Below are 21,723 nucleotides of genomic sequence, written 5' to 3' on the forward strand. Positions count from 1 at the left end.
TAGCAATAACCCTGGAGGCAAAAATAAATAAATAAATAAACAAATAAATAAATAATCAGAATGAAAAAACAAAAAGTTGTGACATATACACAATACAGCAATACTCAACTACTGGGTCTCTGCTACAATGTTACTTATATTGAAAAACTGTTTCTCAAGAAATATGACATTTGATTTATGACACTAGGAAATATATTTGTTTGTATTTAAACAAAAAATACAACAAACAAACAAAAACCTAGGGAACTTTGCCAGAATCACTTAGGAAGAAATATTGGTTGTAAATTTTTTTGTGTAACAGTTCATAAACACTATCAATGAAAAATGATCCCACTGCCTCCATTGTCTGAGATCTTTTCAAATTTCTGAAACCCTTCTCTTCAATGATACTTACAGATTTAAATGATAAGAGGAAATATCTCAAAGGTTTAAAGAAAAAGTTCCTGCCAGGAATCTAAATATAGAGCCTTCTATAAAGTTCTCTAGTGTTAAGTAAAACTCTGTTGTGGTAATTGGAAGGAAGCAGAGTGAGAGGGCTATTCCCAGAACAAACAGCCTAAATCTGGGGTGGAAAATAAGAACCTCTGAAGTGCAGGGCTCCTCATTTCATTAATATTTCAATAGGTTGTTAAGCCCCTCATTAATTTTTTTTTCTTCATCTAGGGTGCTCTCGGAGGCCTTCTGACTGGAATTACCTTGTCATTTTGGGTGGCCATTGGGGCCTTTATTTACCCTGCACCAGCCTCCAAGACATGGCCCTTGCCTTTATCAACAAAACAGTGTGTCTCATCAAATGTGACAGAATCAGTGCCACCAGTGCTATCCAGCAGGTATGCTGACTTCAGAGATGGTGTTGGGTATCCAGGTTAGAGGAGGATAGCCACATTTCTCAGGGTCAGGTCAGATTTTTCTTTCCATTCACTGAGGAGCATTGAAATGAATCCTCTAAGGCTTGAACTTTCTACAGATACCTAACCCCTGCATGCTAGAATACAACTATGAACTTGACACAAGAGCTAACTGGAGGTATGGATACAAAACATTAAAATAGTGGCTATAAAGAGCATATATAATATAGTTTGAAATCTGGGAGTGTGATGCTTCCATTTCTGTTTCTTTTCTTCAAGATGGTTTTGGCAACTCTAGGTTTTTTCTGGTTCTAGGTAAATGACTGTAGTTTTTGTTCTATTCTCTTAAAGAATCTTTTTGGAACTTTGATGGGTATCACATTAAACTTGTATATGGCTCTGGGGAAAATATTCATTTTGATGATATTTATTCTTCCGATCCGTGAGCATGGGATGTCTTTCCATTTCTTGGTATCAGTTTCTATTTCCATGAAGAGTGACTCATAGTTTTCAGTATACAAGTATTTCACTTTTTTGGTCAGCTTTACTCCTAGGTATTTTATTGATTTTGTTTCAACAGTGAATGGGCGTGATTTCTGGACGTCTTCTTCTTCAGTTTTAGTGTTTGCATAGAGAAATGCCACTGATTTTTGTACATTGATTTTGTAGCCTGACTCCTTGCTATATTGCCTAATAATCTCCAGTAGTTTTCTGCCGGATTCTTTAGGTTTTTCTATGTATACTATCATATCATCTGCAAATAGTTAGAGCTTGAATTCTTCCCTTCCAATCTGTATTCCTTTGATTTCTTTCTCTTGCCTTATTGCTATGGCAAGAACTCCCAATACTATGTTGAAGAGTAATGGTGATAGTGGACAACCCTGTCTAGTCCCTGATCTGAGGGGGAATGCTTTGAGCTTCTGTCCATTGAGTATGATGTTGACTGTAGGTTTGCTATATATGGATTCTACTATCTTGCGGAATTTCCCATCTATTCCCATTTTTTATAGAATTTTAAGCATGATTGGGTGTTGGATTTTGTCAAAGGCTTTCTCTGCATCTATTGAGTGTGGGACTATGTGATAGCTCGGTAGCATAGGGGAGCTCTCCCATCCTTGGATGGAGGTCTGGATAGACACCCTGCTTGGAAGTCTCTCTCGTCATAGAGGTGAGCCAAGAGGGAAAAAGTCTCCCAGACTAAGCTTGCCTTGTTAATCTCTCAAGCCCACAGAAACCTCAATACTTCTCCCCATTAACTGCAGGCCACATGGCCGCCTACTTTAAGATTCACTCACTCAAAATTCACCTCACCTTCTGATCTCAGAGAACACAACTTATCACACACTCCTAGCAGTGCCCTTTGATGTCCTCAATTTGCATCAAACCTTGCTTATCTTCTCTCTATCTTGCCTTAACTGGTTCAACCCCTCTCCTTCCCTCAAACGCCTTTGGGTAATTAAATGCCTGCATCAGGAGACTAATTATCTTGACCTTTATGTATCTGCATCAATTCTTGTCATACCAGCCCCCTACCATAGGGGCAAGCTGACCTTTAAGAAACCTGTAATTTCTGACATATTTGAATAATGTTCCTTGTTTGGTTTTCTATTTAAACCTTTGCCTCCCTGCTAATAAATGAGACCTGAGATCTGAGATCTGAGCACGCTGCAGGTCTCGCCGGTGTCTTTACTTCGTGTAGTCCCTTGCGCTAGCGAGACAAAACCAGTCCATTACCTTTCTCCTGGAGATCACCACGCCAAAGACCACAACAACTGAGATTATCATATGGTTTTTGGCTTTGCTTTTATTGATGTGGTGAATGACATTGATTGACTTACGTATGTTGAACCAGCCTCGCATTCCTGGGATAAATCCCACTTGGTTGTGATGAGCATACTTATAATGCTTTTCCATAAGATCGAAGGTGGAAGGGAGTGTTCCTGTTTCTTCGATCTTATGGAAAAGCATTATAAGTATGGATATTAACTGTTTCCTGAAGGTTTTGTAGAATTTACTTGTGAAGCCATCTGGTCCAGGACTTTTGTTGTTGGGAAGATTCTTAATAATGGTTTCGATTTCTTTGTCTGTGACTGGTGCATTTAGGCATTAATAACTTATCTACACCAATTATTCTTCTTTTCCTGGCCTCAATTCCTGTTCTCTCCTTTCTACTCTTCTTCTCTTCTATGTGTAGTGTTTTAATATTTTGTTGTTTCCTCTAGACAGAGTGAATCCTGGAAGTCATGTAATATGCTTACTTATATTTATCTATTTCTGGTTTCTTTTTCTTTTCTTTTTATTCTTTACTACTAAGGTTATTACTGGAACTGCATGCCAGCACTACAAATCCATTGCTCCCAGGTGCCATTTTTGCTTTTTTTTTCTTCTCTTTATTTTATTTTTATTTGACAAAACAGAGAGGTGAAAGGGAGACAAAGAGGGAGAGAGAAAGACAACTACAGATTTCCTTCACCATTCATGAAACATCTCTTACAAGTGGGGAGCAGGGTCTCAAGCCCTGTCCTTCTTCATGGTGATATGTGTATTACCACCCAGCTCCCTGATACTTTGCTTTAGTATTTCCACTTGCCCCTGTGTTTCATATAGTTTCTATTTGTTTCCACAGATCTTATAGATAAACAGTACCAAACTTTGTATAGTTTCCAGGTCCACTATGCTGTTCTTCTCCATTTTGGGAATTATTCTACCTTCTTTTACTGATATGCTAAATCTTGCCTGTTTACTTCAGAAATGCCTTGATTAATTAGCTCAATCTTTCTTTAAAATGTACTGAGGTATTCTCTCACATTTGTCTGAATTTGATACTCTTTCTGAATGTTCCCAGAATCCTATGGTCTTATTTTATCAAGGCTGTCCACTTTTTTTTTTGCCTCCAGGGTTATTGCTGGGGCTCAGTGCCTGCACCATGAATCCACTGTTCCTGGAGGCCACTTTTTCCCCCTTTCTGTTGCCCTTGTTGTTGTAGCCTTGTTGTGGTTATTATTGTTGTTGATGATGTCATTCGTTGTTGGATAGGACATAGAGAAATGGAGAGAGGAGGAGAAGACAGAGGGGGAGAGAACGATAGACACCTGCAGACCTGCTTCACTGCTTGTGAAGCAACTTCCCTGCAGGTGGGGAGCTGGGGTCTCCAACTGGGATCCTTATGCCGATCTTTGCACTTTGTGCCACCTGCGCAAAGGCTCTCCATTTTATGAAAATCTATTAGGTCCTATATGTAGACGCTGTGACTTGCTTATCTTCTTTTCTTAAAAAACTTATGTTCTATGTGGGAAATAATTATTTACAAGATAGCTGTTGCCACATGAATACACTTTCTTTTCCTTCTGTGATAGGTGTCTTCACAACAATATCAACTTAGCTTCTCCAGGACCATTGTGCACTGACTCTACATTGCCCTTTTAACCCCCTTCCCATCGATCCCTGCCTCCTTTGAAATTACTGAAACAGACACATCTAATGCTGTAGCTTTAACTTAGAAATCCATGTATGCAAGCTTGTGTTTGGACATAGAGTCATTTCCTTGGCTTCTTATCTTTGTAACTACATAAATAACAATTTTTGGCACTAAATCTGGGCTTAATAAATATCTGAAGAATAAACCATACAAAAGAAATGAAAGGTGTGGTTCTCACTGCAGTTCTTGTAACTCATTATGAACTTTACAAAATGCTTACTTGAGGAATAGATTGGATTAAATGAGAATAATGTACAGCTAGTCTTCAATCTACTCCAAAAATAGCCAAATGGCAAGAAAAATATGTTAAGCTTTGAAATTTTAAGAATCTCCAGATGTCCAGATGAGTGGCTGAGCAAGTTGTGGTATATATACACAATAGAATACCACTCAGCTATTAAAAGTGGTGATTTTACCGTTTTCAGCCCATCTTGGATGGAGCTTGAAGAATTCATGTTAAATGAAATAAGTCAGAAACAGAAGGATGAATGTAGAATGATCTCACTCACAGGCAGAAGTTGAAATACAAGATCAGAAGAGAAAACACAAGTAGAACTGGAGTTGGTGTATTGCATCAAAGTAAAAGACTCTAAGGGGAGAGAGTACAGGCCCTGGAAAAGGATGACAGAGGACTTAGTGGGGGTTGTAATGTTGTGTGGAAAACTGAGAAATGTTATGCATGTATAAACTATTGTATTTATGCAGCAGGTTAAATGCACGTGGCCCAAAGTGCAAGGACCCGCATAAGGATTCTGGTTCAAGCCCCCTCCCTGCTCCACACCTGCAGGGGAGTTGCTTCACAGGCGGTGAAGCAGGTCTGCAGGTGTCTATCTTAATCTCCCCCTCTGTCTTCCTTTCTTCTCTCCATTTCTCTCTGTAGTTCAATAATGAGGACATCAATAACAACGACAATAATAACTACAACAACAATGAAAAATAAGGGAAACAAAAGGGAAGTAAATAAATATATTAAAAAACTATTGTATTTACTGTCAACTGCAAAAAATTAGTCTTCCAATAAAGGAGGGAAAAAAGGAATTCCCAGGTCCTAACATGAAGCTTCATCAAACTTCTAATCTGTTGTGGATTAAAATTTGGAACTGACAGCATGTTGTGTTGTTGTCTTCCACAGGCCTGCAATTGCTGACACCTGGTATTCACTCTCCTACCTTTACTACAGTGCTGTGGGATGCGTAGGATGCATTGCTTCTGGAATAGTCATCAGCTACATAACAGGTTATTCACACAGATGCCTTTCTTCGGGGCTGTAGGAAGACACGAGCAGTCTAATGCAATGACAGATTAGTTGGTTTTCTCACCACTGGAATGTCTTTTCTCCCAGAAAGATAGTTCTACAGTTTTTAAAGGGACATGCAAAAAGACCTCACTGGCTATTACAAATATGACCATTAATATATAAGTTAAATATTAAAATATCTTCTGCTCATTATGAAATACTAGGATGCTATAACATATGATCCTAGAAGATTGAGTATGAAAGATCCTTTGTATCATATGAGTCATCAGAAAAGAAGGAAAATATTAGGAGTGGTTCTTTCCTCCATATCAATAAGAGAACAGAGTTCTCCCCACAGCCAACTTAACTGTCTTATTGGATTAGCCTTTACTAACCTACTAGGTAAACATAGAAAAGCCTTTCTATAGCTTTAGCATAGTGACCCTTTGGAGGTCATGCCTGTTGAATCATAGGGTTCATTTCTAGTTTCAATATTTATTAGTACTTTGAGTCTTATTCCTACCAATGGTTCAATATCTTTTTTATGCCAAAGCCCATAAGGGGTTGTTGGTGCACATCTACTGTGATCTTGACACTCTGCTTCTGTGAAGTATATAATCTAGATGAATAAATTATTGATATTTTGCATATCCCATACTATTCTACACCTGTAGCCAACGGGAAATCATGATTCCTACTCAGTATTTCTGATGATTGTGTACAAGAAATGCTATGTGTAAGATCTAATGTCTTATAATTCAGGATATGATATGACCAAGTACACACTTGCTTTTTATTCCAATATTGATTATGATAAGCAGAGGATCATACGGTTTCAATTCTAAGTTTCAACAGACCTTCATATGCATTTCCAAATACCATTATGTAAAGGCACACAGATGGAAAATTATTTACTTGTTTTGTTAAGATATTGTTTCATTAGTCTAACACCTAAAATGACTTCCTTCATACTAGTGGGATCCTCCTAGTATTACCAATCAGGTGGCTGGCTATTTTTAGAAGATTTTAGCCCACCAGAGCTTTAGCTCACTGGTTTTGTATTATCTGTTTATTTTTATTATTTAATAAAGGCTTACAAGATTATAAGACTACCAGATTACTGTTCTATCTCATACCTACCAGCCTCTCCATCCCTCCTCACAATTACCATAGTCTAAGGGACAGTTTGGTCTTTTTATTTTTTGCATGGCCACATGTTTCAATTCCCTGTCTTCCACTATGAGCAGAACCACCTCATAGTCGTCTTTTTAAATATATATATATATATATATATATATATATATATATATATATATGTATGTATGTATTTATTGGAGAGAGACAGCCAGAAATTAAGAGGAAATGGGTGATAAAGAGGGATAGAGTCAGGGAGACACCTGCAGCCCTGCTTCACCTCTTATAAAGCTTTCCTCCTGCAGGTGGGGACTGGGGGCTTGAACCTGTGCTTTGTAGCATGTGCATTCAACCAGGTGCACCACCACCGTGCCCCCATAGTTGTCTTTAGTGAAAGACAATTTATATCGTTCTTTCATTAAACATAATCTCCTCTTGTTTCATCCATTTTGTTCCAAAGGACACAGTACAAACTTTTTTCACTGCAGGGTAGTGAATTCTGTTGAATACATGTTTCATAATTTCTTTGGCCATTCATCTATTATGGACACTTAGGTTGTTTCTACTCCTAGTCAATTGTAATTAAATAAGTAGCTAGCTCCCTGATTTTAAAGCAGGGAATATGTGCTGATTAAATCCTGTGCCTTATTGGTCTAGTTACTTTCTAGATGTATGTTGAATTTGACATGTTTTTGTGTTATTGTAACAACAACTACATTAGAAATAAGTTGAAAATTTATTGTCATCTTGAACATGAACAATCATTTTGGCATTAATTTCTCCATTTTACTTTGCTACAAATGTCCCAAATTTTAGTAAGATATTCTTAAAATTAAGCAGAATGAGAGTCTAATTATATCACTCCTGAAAACCTTGGAAAAATTATTGATTGTTGGCATCAGATGTTCTTGTCTAGTGGGGCTTATATTAAAAATGAGGACTTTATGCTAACTTAATGCCTTCAATTCTTATCAATAAGGAGTCATGGTAAGTTCTATACTTCTCACTAGATCTTAAAAACAGTGTTCAAATGCTTACATGATTTAGGACATTATAGGGAAGAATAGGGGCCTTTTATGGACCTGTTTTCTTGTGTTATATTTTGTATTAGCGGGAATTGGTACATCTTGGTACATTTTTTTCCTTCTTTAAAAAGCATTTTTATTTTTATTTATAGATGAAGACAGAAATAAATTGAGATTAAAAGGGTGATAGATAAGGTGATAGAAAAAAAGATATCTGCAGAACTGCTTCACTAACCCATGAGAGGTTGTTGGTACACACCTGTGATCTTGACACTCTGCTTCTTTGAAGTATATAATCTGTATGGACAAATTATTAAGATATTTTACATATCTAATACTATTCTACACCTATAGCCAATGGGAAATCAGGATTCCTACTCAATATTATAATACTAAAGCTTCCACTCTGTAGGTGGATCTGGGAGCTTAAACCAACATACTCACACATGGCAGCATGTGTGTTCAACAGAGTGCACCAACACCAGCCCCTCAGGAGTTGTTTCTACTCAGAGGGAAAAGGGTATTCTTCAAATTTACTAGTGATATTTTCTTTTCAAGTGTAAACTACTTTTCCTCATGGAAAAACCTAATTCCCTACAAGAAACTACCTCATCTCTTTGACCTATTTTCTTAGAAATAATGTCTTATTTTAGTCCTATGTCCTTTCTAAATAAAAGCGGTTTCAACCAGAAGGGGTTGATGTTCAGTCTCCAAAATCTTCAGAACTGTGAGCCCATACCTGAATGCAGATTGCAATTTGAAATTGATTTTCAATTTTAAACTTTGTGAATTGCTGCCCTTCACTTTGCTTTCTCTTTTCCTGTATCTCCCTAAGGAAATTTTGATTCTAGGAAACAAACAAAAAAAACTACTAAATCTACATGAAGTAAAGAATCCTTTCTTCTTAATGAAACTTGGGATCTGCTCTTAGTGACAATGATCCTACATTACTTTTTAGAGCTGTTATGGTCCACTAAGAAGCACATGCCTTCTGTTTTTAACCTTTGGAATAGTTTGATTCAGGATTAATTTCTTTTTGTTTTAAATTTCTCTTTGGAGGTTTTTATAACCCTCTCTCTAGTACCCACATGTTCATACACACATACACACACACACACACACACACACTCACACACACTAAGGCAACTTGTTATTTTTCCTTTTTCTTTTCTTTTTATTAGATAGGACAGAGAAATTGAGATGGAAGGGGGGAATAAAGAGGAGTAACACCTGCAGACCTCCTTCACTGATTCTAGAGTCCACCTGCAGGAGAGGATTAGTGTCTCAAACCAGGGTTCTTATGCATGGTAATGTGTGGTGCACACCTACTGGACCCCTCCTTATCTTACTACCTCCTTTCAATTTCCCTCTGCTCTATCAAATAAAATCTAAATTAAAAATAAATAAAAGATACTGCCAAGATCAGTGGATTCATTGTGCAGACACTGAGCCTGAGTGATAAACTTAGTGGCAATAATTTTAAAAAGCCTAGTGTTAATGAAAGAAATGAAAGCAAGCATTTCTTATCTAGGATAGTAAAGTAGAAAGAAGATGATAAAGTAACATTAACCCTTATAATTCTATAAGTATTTACTCTGACAGCCTTCTGAAATATGATTATGTTGAAAATTGAGGATTTTCCTAAAGGAAGATATTTTACAGTCCCCTCTGTTGGTCTCCATAGGGCACTATCAGTTTTTCATAATAAATATCTAAAAATAAATATACTGTATCTCTGTTTGACTCCATAGTCATAAGTTTGCTTAACCTGACCACTTACAAATGTTTAAAACCTAACCCCCAACATTTTGAAGACTGATCAATTGCTGTTTCCTAAACACCCTGTTTTCACCCTTAGAAATTACCTGCTTCTCAGTTACCGATTCTGACATCCTTAGGGGAATTCCTGGAAGCATGCAACCTTGTAATCACCTAACCCATCTATCCTTTCATTACTAGGTTACCAAAGTGGGAAGGACATTAAACCACTGTTAATTAGACCAGTTTGCAATTTATTTTGCTTTTGGTCTAAGAAATACAAAACACTGTGCTGGTGTGGAGTTCAGCATGACAGTGGGATAGAACAGGTGAGCCGATGTTTGAGTTTCTGAGAAGTATGCATTGTCTCAAAGGGATTCCTTTTTTTCCCAATGAAACCATTAGTGAGTCTGAGAAAGAAAGGTTGTAAATAGTGTAATCTGTAAGAATATGGGTTTTAACCTCTCTTACCTCAAATAATTAGTCATAAATACCCAAACCTATTGATAGGTAAGTACGACTTCTTATTTAATCCTTGACACTACAAATTGCCACTTTCCAAAGCTGCTTTTTTTATCTTTGTGAAGGATAAGAAAATATGAAAAATGAGTAATATAAAAGGAATAAAAATGGGATATTCTAGCACATGATGAAATGTATGATATATTGAACCAGATAACTTGGGTTTAAATCTAGGATCCATGTTTTACTATCCTTGGGTAAGTTTTATTATCTCCACTGAATTTCTTTTATCTGAGAATTGAGGAAGACATACATGTCTAATTCCATGAGGATAGGTGTAATGGATTTGGGAGGGGGACTTTTTTGAATGAAATAGTAGCAGGCCACACTCAACCCTTTGTCAGTTTTCCTTGTCCCACTGAAAAAGGTGTTTAGACCAGCCATGGCATGGGACTATTAAGATCAACTGAGCCAAAGACCATTAGGGACAGCTGCGACTAATTAGCATGGCTACATTGGCATTACTAACTTCGGAATTGCAGGGGGACCAGGGAATAATACCCTAAACAGTGAAGAAGATGGTTAAGAATCCCATGAAGGTATTATTGGACAGTTTAAAGGGAAGCAGGAGTGAAAATAAAGCTCTCCAGGCTAGCACTGGAAAAAAAAAAAAAAAAAAAGAAGAAGAAGAAGTAATTATCCATAGAGGTAACATGCCATGTGACAACTTGCAAGGCTTGTAAGAAACAATACTTTCTGGTCTCATTTGTGTATGTGCTCTCTGCCTGATTTAAAGGAGTGTTTTGTCTCCCTTCTTAACTAGGACTGATTATTATCTTTATTTTTTATTGGCTGAGGCTTGGTGCCTGCATGATGAATCCACCATTTCCAACAACCAGTAGAACCACCCCCCTTTCTTTTATTCAATAGGAGAAAGATAAAATGAAAGGGAAGAAGGGCATAGAGAGACAGACACTTGCAGCACTGCTTCACTGCTTGTGATGCTTTCTCCCTGAAAGTGGTAACCTTGAGCCTGGATAGTAGAGTTTGGTAACGTGCACTTTACTGGGTGTGCCACCAACCAGCTACTAATTATCACTATTTAAGTCCCTAAAGTTAATTTTTGATATTATAGAAGTAGAACTATTAATCTATATCACACTTTCTTATCTAAGTTGCTAATTATTGCTGTTCTTCTAGAACACCTCCCCCCACCCATGATAACATGCATATAAAGTATAGCTGAGTTTAATAGTTCCTGCAGCAAAAAGAGCATCATCTTGACAGAGGCACAAAATGAAAGGTCTGGGCCAGATGTTTATGAGATTACGAGCTCAAGTGGTTTAAGAAAGATCTTTAAAGATGACATTTAATTAGTTTGGGGAATATTTACAACATGATAATCAGTCTTGATAAGTAACTGGTTTGATAAGCAAGGATTGTTGAACAATTTACAGCAAATAACTGGGTGAAAAGTGTATTATTTGGATAAATGGGCTCTACAGAATTTCCTGAAGCAAAGAATAAAGCCATTTACTAGCTTACCCATGTCTTCCTGCACAAAATTTTCAAAGAATAAATAAATCATATTGATGGAGACAGTTTCTATTTTCAAAGATGAGTCAAGAACATGATAGAATGCTCCCCACTGAGATCTTTTACTAAAGTGTAACACTAAACAGTCTACCAAGAAAGACCCCTTTTGATCATGAGGCTTTGCTTTTCACAGGTAGGAAGAAGACACTGCCAAATGAGACACAAATTTCTTTCTTCTCAGGAGATAAATCTTCATAAAAATTTGTAATAGATTCTAAATCCTCACTATAATACACATTCAGTTTTGACTATCATTAGAAATACCTGCATAGATTGGGGTGTCAAATTTACGAAGTAGGAAGCTAGGGTCATAGCAATTTGGATCATATTTGTAGTTATTTATCACGTGTCCTTTTCTTTTTTAAGCAGTAAGGGTTAAGTTGGGTCTCCACACCTGCATGATTCCATAACTCTTGGCAGACGCTTTTTTCTTAGTTAGATAGATGGTGGGAGAAAGAGAGACAGAGAGAAGGAGAGACACTACAGATACTACAGTACCACTCCACCACCCATGTAGCTTCCCCTAGGTAAGGTACTCCCAAGGAGTAGCCAGAGGCTAGAAGCCAAGTCTTCATATATGGTCAAGTGTGCCATCTACCAGGTAAGCTACCTCACAGTCCCCTATTTAATAATTGTTAAAGGATGGTTGAATTAAACAAGATTTCTTTGATTTTATTTGGAATACATCAAGACTGTCTCACTAATGACATCTTTCCATGTTCCTCAGGAAAACCTTGAGCATGGTGATCCCTGGAAAAAAGGGGCTGAATCTGTTTTACAGAATGGACTCCGGAGAGAAAGCATGGCCCATGTTCCAGGCAATGATTCCAAGGACAAAAGCTACAATAGTATGACATTAGAGAAGGTTACCCTGTTCTAAGAACACATATGTGATGCACTTTTGCGAACATACACATGCATAATACAATCCACGTACTTCAGCCTATTGGTTAGTAGAACTCATATAGTTGCACTGATAGAAGACAAGGATATATCATGTTAATTTCTGCTTATTTATAATGATAAGTTAAATGACTGTTCATTAGTATATTCATTGTGAAATCCTAACAGACAAGAAAAAAAAAAAGACAAGCCTTACATCCTCTTCTGTTGCAATTTCTTTTTTTTAAATTTTTTTCTTTTATTTAAGAAAAGATTAATTAACAAAACCATAGGGTAGGAGGGGTACAACTCCACACAATTCCCACCAGCCAATCTCCATATCTCACCCCCTCCCATGATAACTTTCCCACTCTCTATCCCTCTGGGAGCATGGACCCAGGGTCATTATGGGTTGTAGAAGGTAGAAGGTCTGGCTTCTGTAATTGCTTCCCCACTGAACATGGACGTTGACTGGTCAGTCCATACTCGCAGTCTGCCTCTCTCTTTCCCTAGTAGGGTGGGTCTCTGGGGAAGTGGAGATCCAGGACACAAGGTGGGTCTTCAGTCCAGGGGAGCCTGGGTGGAATCCTGATGACATCTGGAACCTGGTGACTGAAAAGAGGGTTAACATGCAAAGCCAAACAAATTGTTGAGCAATCATGGACCCAAAGCTTGGAATAGTGGAGAGGAAGTGTTAGGGGGATACTCACTGCATACTCTAATGTACTTTTGCTTTCAGGTATATATTTTGCAGTAGTTTATGGATACGTGTGAACATATGCTCTCTCTCACAGAACCTGGTGTATATCTAGGTTTTGGGGCTTTGTTAGAAAGTGAACCACCTGGGATGAAATTAGAGTATAATATGAAAGAAAAGGTCTCACCCAAGTAATGAAGCTGAAGGGTTGTCATTCCACACGTGAAGTCTCTGGACACAGTCTGAAGTGAGGCATGTTGAGGTGGCAATTGTTGCGTTGATTAGGTTGTGATCAGCAGATGCAATATTATTTGATATGGATTGGGAGAGGCATACGGGAAAGTGGGCCATATCCAAGGGTTCCAGGACTGGGAGAAGTAGAGGCCCTATAGTGGAGATGTGAGGTTCCTGCTGACTTAGGGTTCAAAAAGACAATCGATAGTTAATGTTACCATCACATAATTTGGTAATTGGGTTAACTTTGAAAAGTCCTTTGGTTAGGGTTTGCTGTACAGTATCCAGTATCTTGTATATAGCTGTGCTATTGGTTGCTTCTGATCTACTTGGTCTAGGCTTTTGAGAGAGTCTGCATATCAATTATACAGCCTAATACCTAAAAGATTCAGTCTGTGTTTTGAAAAACTTCCAGACATACAATTAATTTTCCCCCTCTCATATTAATTAACTAGTGATTTATATGACTACATTTTACTAGGAGTGTACATAAACACCATTCCCACCACCAAAAGATTGTGACCCATCCCTCCCACCCACTCCCACCCCCCATGGCACAGGAAGCTGCATGTCTACCCCTCACCACAGGGTTTTTACTTTGGTGCCCTACTTACAATTTGGTCAGGTCCTGCTTTTAGTTTCCCTTTCAGATCTTCTTCCTCAACTTCTGTTGATGAGTGAGATCATCCCATACTCATTTTTATCTTTCTGACTTAATATAATTCCTTCTAGCTCTATCCAAGATGGGTCAGAGAAGGTGGGTTCATTGTTCTTGATAGCTGCATAGTATTCCATTGTGTATATATTCCACAGCTTTCTCAGCCACTCATCTGTTGTTGGGCACCTGGGTTGCTTCTAGGTTTTAGCTATTATGAATTGTGCTGCTATGAACATAGGAGTACACACCTCTTTTTGGTTGGGTGTTATGGAGTCCTTGGGGTTTAACCCCAGGAGAGGAATTACTGGCTCATATGGAAGGTCCATGTCTAGCCTTCTGAGAGGTTTCCAGACTGCTCTCCACAGAGGATGTACCAATTTACATACCCACCAGCAATGTAAAAGGGTTCCTCTGTCCCCACAACCTCTCCAGCATTTGTTGCTACTGTCCTTTTTGATGTATGCCATTCTTACAGGAGTGAGGTAGTATCTTAGTGTTGTCTTAATTTGCATTTCTCTGATAATCAGTGACCTAGAGCAATGTTTCATATGTTTGTTGACCTTTTGGATCTCCTCTGTAGTGAATGTTTTGTTCATATCCTCTACCCATTTTTGTATGGGGTCATTTGCTTGCTTTTTTGGTGCTAACTTGATGAGTCTTTATATTTTTTGGTGATTAGTTTCTTGTCTGATGTATGGCATGTGAAGATCTTCTCCCATTCTCTGAGGGGTCTCTTTTTTAATAGTTTTTGGATGTGCAGAAGCTTTTCAATTTGATGTAGTCCCATTGGTTGTTTCTGCTTTAGTCTTCCTTGCAATTGGGTTTGATTCATCAAAGATGTCCTTGAGGTGTAGTTGGGAAAGTGTGTTACCAATGTTTTTCTCTAAGTATTTGACTGTTTCTCGTCTGACATCTAGGTCTATGATCCATTTGGAGTTGATTTTTTTTGTGGTGAGATAAAGTGGTTCAATTGCATTCTTCCGTATGTTACATCCCAGTTTTCCCAGCACCATTTATTGAAGAGAGCCTCCTTCTTCCATTTAATCCTTTGGGCCCCCTATCAAAGATTAGATGTCCATAGGTGTGGGGATTTATTTCTTGGCTTTCAATTCTGTTCCACTTGTCTGTGTGCCTATTTTTGTTCCAGTACCATGCAGTTTTGATGATGATGGCTTTATAATATAGTTTAAGGTCTGGAAGTGTGATGCCTCCATTTCTGTTTCTTTTCCTCAAGATGGTTTTGGCAATTATAGGTGTTTTCATGTTCCAGATAAATGATTGTAGTGTTTTGTTCTATTCTCTTAAAGAAGCTTGGTGGAATTTTGACGGGTATTGCATTAAATTTGTATATGGCTCTGGGGAGAATATTCATTTTGATGATATTTATTCTTCCAATCCATGAGCATGGGATATCTTTCCATTTCTTGGTATCAGTTTCTATTTACTTGAGTAGCGACTCATAATTTTCAATATACAAGTCTTTCACTTCTTTGGTCTATTTTATTCCTAGGTATTTGATTTATTTTGCTGAAACAAAGTAATGGGAGTGATTTCTGGATGTCTTCTTCTTCAGATTTAGTGTTTGCATAAAGAAATGCCACTGATTTCTGTACATTGATTTTGTAGTCTGATACCTTGCTATATTGCCTAATAACTTCCTGTAGTTTTCTGCTGGATTCTTTAGGTTTTTCTCTGTATACTATCATGGCATCTGCAAATAGTGAGAGCTTGACTTCTTCCCTTCTAATCTGTATTCCTTTGATTTCTTTCTTTTGCCTGATTGCTAAGGCAACAACTTCCAATACTATGTTGAAGAGTAACGATGACAATGGACAGCCCTGTCTGGTCCCGGATCTGAGGGGGAATGCTTTCAGCTTCTGTCCATTGAGTTTGATGTTGGCTATAGGTTTGCTATATATTGACTCCACTATCTTGAGGAATTTCCCATCTATTCCCATTTTTTGTAGAGTTTTGAGCATGAATGGGTGTTGGATTTTGTCAAAGGCTTTCTCTGCATCTACTGAGATTATCATGTGGTTTTTGGTTTTGCTTTTATTGATGTGGTGAATGACATTAACTGACTTACGTATACTGAACCAGCCTTGCATTCCTGGGAGAATCCCACTTGGTCGTGATGAACAATCTTTTTGATATGTTGCTATATCTGGTTGGCCAAGATCTTGTTTAATATTTTGGCATCTATGTTCATCAAAGATATTGGTCTGTAGTTTTCCTTTTTTGTTCTGTCCCTATCAGCTTTTGGTATCAGGATGATGTTGGCTTCATAGAAGGTGGAAGGGAGTATTCCTGTTTCTTTGATCTTATGGAAAAGCTTAAGAAGTATGGGTACTAACTGTTTCCTGAAAGTTCTGTAGAATTTGTTTGTGAATACATCTGGTCCAGGACTTCTGTTTTTGGGGAGATTTTTAACAACGGTTTCAATTTCTTTTTCTGTGATTGGTGCATTTAGATTTTGTAGTTCATCTTGGTCAGTTTGGGAAGGGCATATGCTTCTAGGAATTGTTCCATTTCTTCCAGATTCTCTAGCTTGGTGGCATATAGTTCTTTATAGAAGTTTGGCAGGATTCTCTTGATTTCTGTGGTGTCAGTTGTGATATCTCCTCCATCGTTTACAATCCTATTAATTTGAGTCTTCTCTCTTTTTTGTTTGGTGAGTCTGGCTAGTGGTTTGTCAACTTTGTTGAATCTTTCAAAGAACCAACATTTGTCTTCATTGATCTTTTGTATGATTCTCTTATTTTCGATGTTGTTTATTTCTGCTCTAACTTTAGTGATTTCTGTCCTTCTGGTTGCTTTAGGGTTCCTTTGTTCCTCTTCCTCTAAGTCCTTGAGGTGTGCAGTAAGGTCATTCATTTGAGCTTTTTCTTGTTGTTTAATATGTGATTGTCTGGCTATAAGTTTCCCTTTCAGTACTGCTTTAGCTGTGTCCCAAATATTTTGATAGGTTATGTCTTCATTTTCATTTGTTTCCAGGAACATTTGAATTTCCTGCTTGAGTGAATCTCTGACCCAGTGGTTCTTAAGGAGTATGTTGTTTACTTTCCAAATTCTGTGACTTTTAATAATTTTCTGTTTGTTGTTAAATGTTAGTTTTACTCCACTGTAGTCTGAGAAGATACTTGGGATTATTTTGATGCTCTTGAATTTATTGATGCTGTCTTTGTGGCCTATCATGTGGTCTCTCCTTGAGTATGTGTTATGTGGATTTGAAAAGAAGGTGTATTCCAGTTTTTTGTGGTGAAGGACTCTGAAAATGTCCAAGAGGTCTAGTCTGTCAATCTCTTCATTTAATTCTTTTATTACTTTATTTAATTTAAAATCTATTGTGTCTGAGATGAGAAGGGCTGTTCCTGCCCCTTTTTTGTGGTCTGAGCCTGTATGAATGTTTTCCATCCTTTCACTTTAAGTCTGTGTTTATCTTGTTGTGACAGATGGGATTCTTGCAAGCAGCATATGGTTGAGTTATGTTTTCTGATCCATCCCCCCACTCTGTGCCTTTTGATGGGTGAGTTTAACCCACTGACATTTATTGATATTATGGATTTAATGTATTGTAGTGCCATTGTTCAAAAAATAATTGTTTGCTCTGATATATTGCAAGAATTATAGTGATGTTCTTGTTTATAAGAGGTCTTTTAGAAACTCTTTCAGGGCGGGTTTGGTGATGGTTGCCTCCTTTAACTGTTGTTTGTCTAAGAAGGTTTTGATCCCTCCATGTAGTTTGAATGAAAGTCTAGCAGGATATATTATCCTTGGTTGAAACCCTTTTTCATTCAGGGCTTGATAGATATCTTGCTATTCTCTTCTGGCCTTTAGAGCTTGGGTGGAGAAGTCTGGTGATAATCTTATGGGTTTTCCCTTGTATGTGACTTTTTGTTTCTCTCTTGCAGCCTTTAGGATCCTTTCTTGATCCTTACTCCTTCTCATTGTGACTATGATGTGTCTTGGTGTCTTCAGGTCTCAGGTGATTCTGTTTGGAACTCTCTGGGCCTCTTGAAACTTGATGTCCTTTCTGTTATTCAGGTCTGGGAAGTTTTCTTCTATTATTTCCTCTAGAATATTTGCTTCCCCTTCCTCTCTTTCTTCCTCTGGCAGGCCAATGATATGAATCTTACTTCTTTTGAGATCATCCCATATATCTCTGTTGTTGTTTTCAGTGTCTTTAAATATCTTTTTGAGCTCTTTCACCTCTTTCTTAGTTTTCTCTAACTCATCCTCTGTCTGACTAATTCTGTTTTCTGCTTCTGTTAGTCTGCTTTCCCTTGCCTCAGCTTCTTTCTTCATTACAGCTATTTCAGCTTTCAGTTCTCTAATTGCCTCAAGATAATCAGTATTTTCCTTGGGGGTCTCAACTGTTGTTTCCCTAATACTTCCTTTCCTCCAATGTTGTTTTCATTTCTGTGATTAATAAGTTTATTATTGCTTGCATACTTTTCTTATCTATGGTTATTTCTGGCTGTGTAGTTTCTTCTGGGCTCTTGTCTTCATTTATTGGAGTAGCAATTTTATTTGTTTTTGATCTACCCATTTTTTTGATTTATGTGTTTCCTTTTTTATGCTCTCTTGTCCCTCAGTTTTTGTGTCTTGAGTACAAGCAACACTGTACTAAATACCTTTATGACAATTGCACTCACCAACCTCAGGAATTACAATAGCAACTGAAGCAAGTATTGAAGCAGTTTAACCACTACCAGTTAGCCAAACAATGTCTCCAGTCCATGACAGAATAGTAACCAAATCCCAGTGAAGAAGAAAGAGAAAGAAAAGAAGGGATAGCAAGAATAGACAGTTATGCAAATCTACTATCCACTGTATATTCTAGGGCTAATAAAAGGTGAAAAGGAACTAGAGCAGAGATACACACATAGAGAGTCCTCTCTGAGTCAGATTTCTTCCCCAAAATAATTCACAAATTCAGAAAGGCAAAGAAGAAGGAAGGAAGAAGTGTATAACAAGATATAAAAAAAAGAAAACAAAAAAAAGAAACAAGAGAGAGAAAAGAGAAAAGATAAGAAAAAGTGGTAATTAAAGAGCAGTGAAAGGAAAGTTTTTTTAATTACTTTATTTTAAATTTAATTTAATTTTAATTTTTTAATTAGCTAGGAGGAAGAGGAGGAAGGGGAGAGTCTGTAGAGGAGGTAGGAGTAATGAGACAAGTTCCTCCCACAATAGATAAGATGCCCACTACCCTAGCAATGAAAGATACCCTAAGAGTTAATTCTGATCAACCTAAAAGGGGGGAATATATATGCCTTTATATAATATTAATAATAAAATAGAGCAGGGTTAAAAAAAAAAAAAAACCCTGTCCCAGATTATCTCAAACCTCGTGATAAGCAGCAGCTGATTGTTAAGAAAGAAAACAAAAATTTTTTAATTAAAAAAAAAAAACCTCAGGAGTAGACAAGGATAGCTGAAATAGACAGTTATGCAAATCTACTATCCACTGTATATTCTAGGGGTAGCTAAAGGAGGAACAGAAGTTGAGCAGAGATACTCGCAGTGAGAGTCCACTATGAGTCAGAATTCTTCCCCAAAATAATTCCCAAATGTATATCAGTGATTCAGTGAAAGCACACTGTTTGGTGGTGTGGGAGATGGGGCCTGTGGCTTTGGAAGCTGTGGGATTAAGGAAGAAAGGATGACAAGAATGAGAAAAGGAGAAAAGAGAGAGAGAGAGAAAAGAAAAAGATAAGAAAAAGAACAGTAATAAAAGAGTGGTGAAAGGAAAGAGTTTTTTATTTATTTTTTATTATTTAATTAGCTATGCAGGGTGAGGTGGGGGGGTTAGCTACTTAGAAAGAAAAAAGGCCAGAGGTTTCAAAAGGGAATAGACTTAGAATGAATGACACTCCCTGGTGGGACAGAAATCTTGGTAAAGAAAGAAGCTCAGCAGGGGAGCCTGCTAGTTGCTGGTCCCCAGGGACTCGTTATGGGGGGGGGGGAGGGAAGGGGAAGGAGGTGTGCTTTGGGATTAATATTTTAAAAGAAAAAATATTTTTTTCCCTTTTTTTCTACTCTATTTTTTAACCCAAAGTAAGTTATAGTCACCTCCTTGGTGTCACTGCTAGGACCCCTATTGACTGGCCTACTAAAGGCAGAAAATCCTACCGTTTCCAGAAGATGTGGTCAGAGCTCAAGCCACTAGAAACTTCTCAGTTTGCCATCTTCCGGGAACCCCTCTTCTGTTGTAATTTCTTGCCTGAATTGGGGCTGGATTTGATCTTAGTATGAACAAAATTTTTGGTGTCAGGTGGTAAGGTTTATTTTTTAATTTCAAAGATTTGATCTGTTACTTGATAATGAGAGAGAAAGGGACAGAGAGATGACACCAGGCCATCATTCTGGCACGATATGCTAGGGATCAAATTTAGGACCTCATGACTGAGAGCTCCAGTCTTTATCTACTATCCAGCTTACCAGGTTGTAGCTGGTACCTTTGTATTAACCAGAAATATCTTGGAGTTTACAGATGAAAAAAATAGGGTCTATGCTTATTGATGCTTCTCTTACATTGCTGATAGAACAGGAATGATATTTACCACAACTACTATACCCCACATGAATTTAGACACATTTCATGCCCCTTATTCACCCTGAAGCTACAGTTTATACACTGAAAAGATATGAAAAAAAAATCCTACCTTCCCTGTTTGACTTTTAATACTTTTCAAGTCATACCTGATACTATACAACTATTCAAACCAAGTCTTTAAGATAATTTTTTGGAATGGGAAATATCTTAGATGCTAGAGCTCATGCTCATGGTAGGCCATGAGTAAGGCCCTGGATTTATGCCCTAGTGCCACAAGGAGACACCACACATGGCATGGGGTGGGGTGGGGATAGGGCCCTGTGAATGATAAAACATGTCTGTGATTTCTCCCTTTCCTCTCTCTGCCTCGCTTTCTCTACTCTCCCTATGTATGATAGTGAAATATATATATATATATATATCAGACTCAGGAGGTCACTTAGTCTATTATATGAAGAGGGAAATTAGTTTACTTTCAGTGGCTCAATAATAATAATAATGTTGGTAACATAGATGGAGAGGCTAGTGCACTGGCTTAGGGGAAACAATTATAGCTACTCTTCTCTTATAATTGTTTTAGTATACTATTTCTTCTTCCTTTTTCTCACCTCAAAGGAAAAAAATTACTTCTGTTCAAGAAGTCTGGAGTCTTCCTCTACATAAAGAGGAAGTGAGATAGCATTATGAAGAAAAGAAAAAAAATATTGTAAATATCTTACTAACCCATAAGAGATTTCACTGGTGATAGGGTTGTCTTTGATGCAAAATACAATGTCTGATGTTTCACTTATTATCTATTTATCAAAATCGTATCTGCAAATTCAAAGAAATTGCCTAGGCTAGCAAGACTGAAGTGAAGATCTCAGTAGTTTAACTCTAGAAAATTACTTTTTAGGGAGTTGGGCTGTAGTGCTGCGGGTTAAGCTCTCGTGGTGCAAAGTGCAAGGACTGGCGGTTCCAGCCCCTGGCTCTCCAACTGCAGGGGAGTCACTTCACAGGCAGTGAGGCAGGTCTGCAGGTGTCTTTCTCTCCCCTTCTCTGTCTTCCTCTCTTCTCTCCATTTCTCTCTGTCCTATCCAAGAATGATGACATCAATAATAACAATAATATCTATAACAATAAAACAAGGGCAACAAAAGGGAAAATAAATAAATAAAT

The 21,723-nt window shown here is 37.6% G+C and overlaps 1 protein-coding gene across 2 annotated transcripts in view; it reads left to right on the top strand.

The window, feature by feature from the left end:
• The window catches only part of SLC5A12 (solute carrier family 5 member 12), a 98,464-nt gene extending 85,821 nt beyond the window's left edge, over positions 1–12,643 (top strand). For both annotated transcript variants that reach the window (XM_016193797.2, XM_007535927.3), the window contains 4 exons: positions 664–830; positions 5,459–5,562; positions 9,682–9,809; positions 12,266–12,643. In XM_016193797.2, the coding sequence (XP_016049283.1) occupies positions 664–830; positions 5,459–5,562; positions 9,682–9,809; positions 12,266–12,418 (552 nt within the window). In that variant the 3' untranslated portion in view covers positions 12,419–12,643. The remainder of the gene's footprint in view (positions 1–663; positions 831–5,458; positions 5,563–9,681; positions 9,810–12,265) is intronic.
• Positions 12,644–21,723: the final 9,080 nt, after the last annotated feature.

The sequence above is a fragment of the Erinaceus europaeus genome, chromosome 17 (assembly GCF_950295315.1).
Source record: "Erinaceus europaeus chromosome 17, mEriEur2.1, whole genome shotgun sequence".
NCBI lineage: Eukaryota > Metazoa > Chordata > Mammalia > Eulipotyphla > Erinaceidae > Erinaceus > Erinaceus europaeus.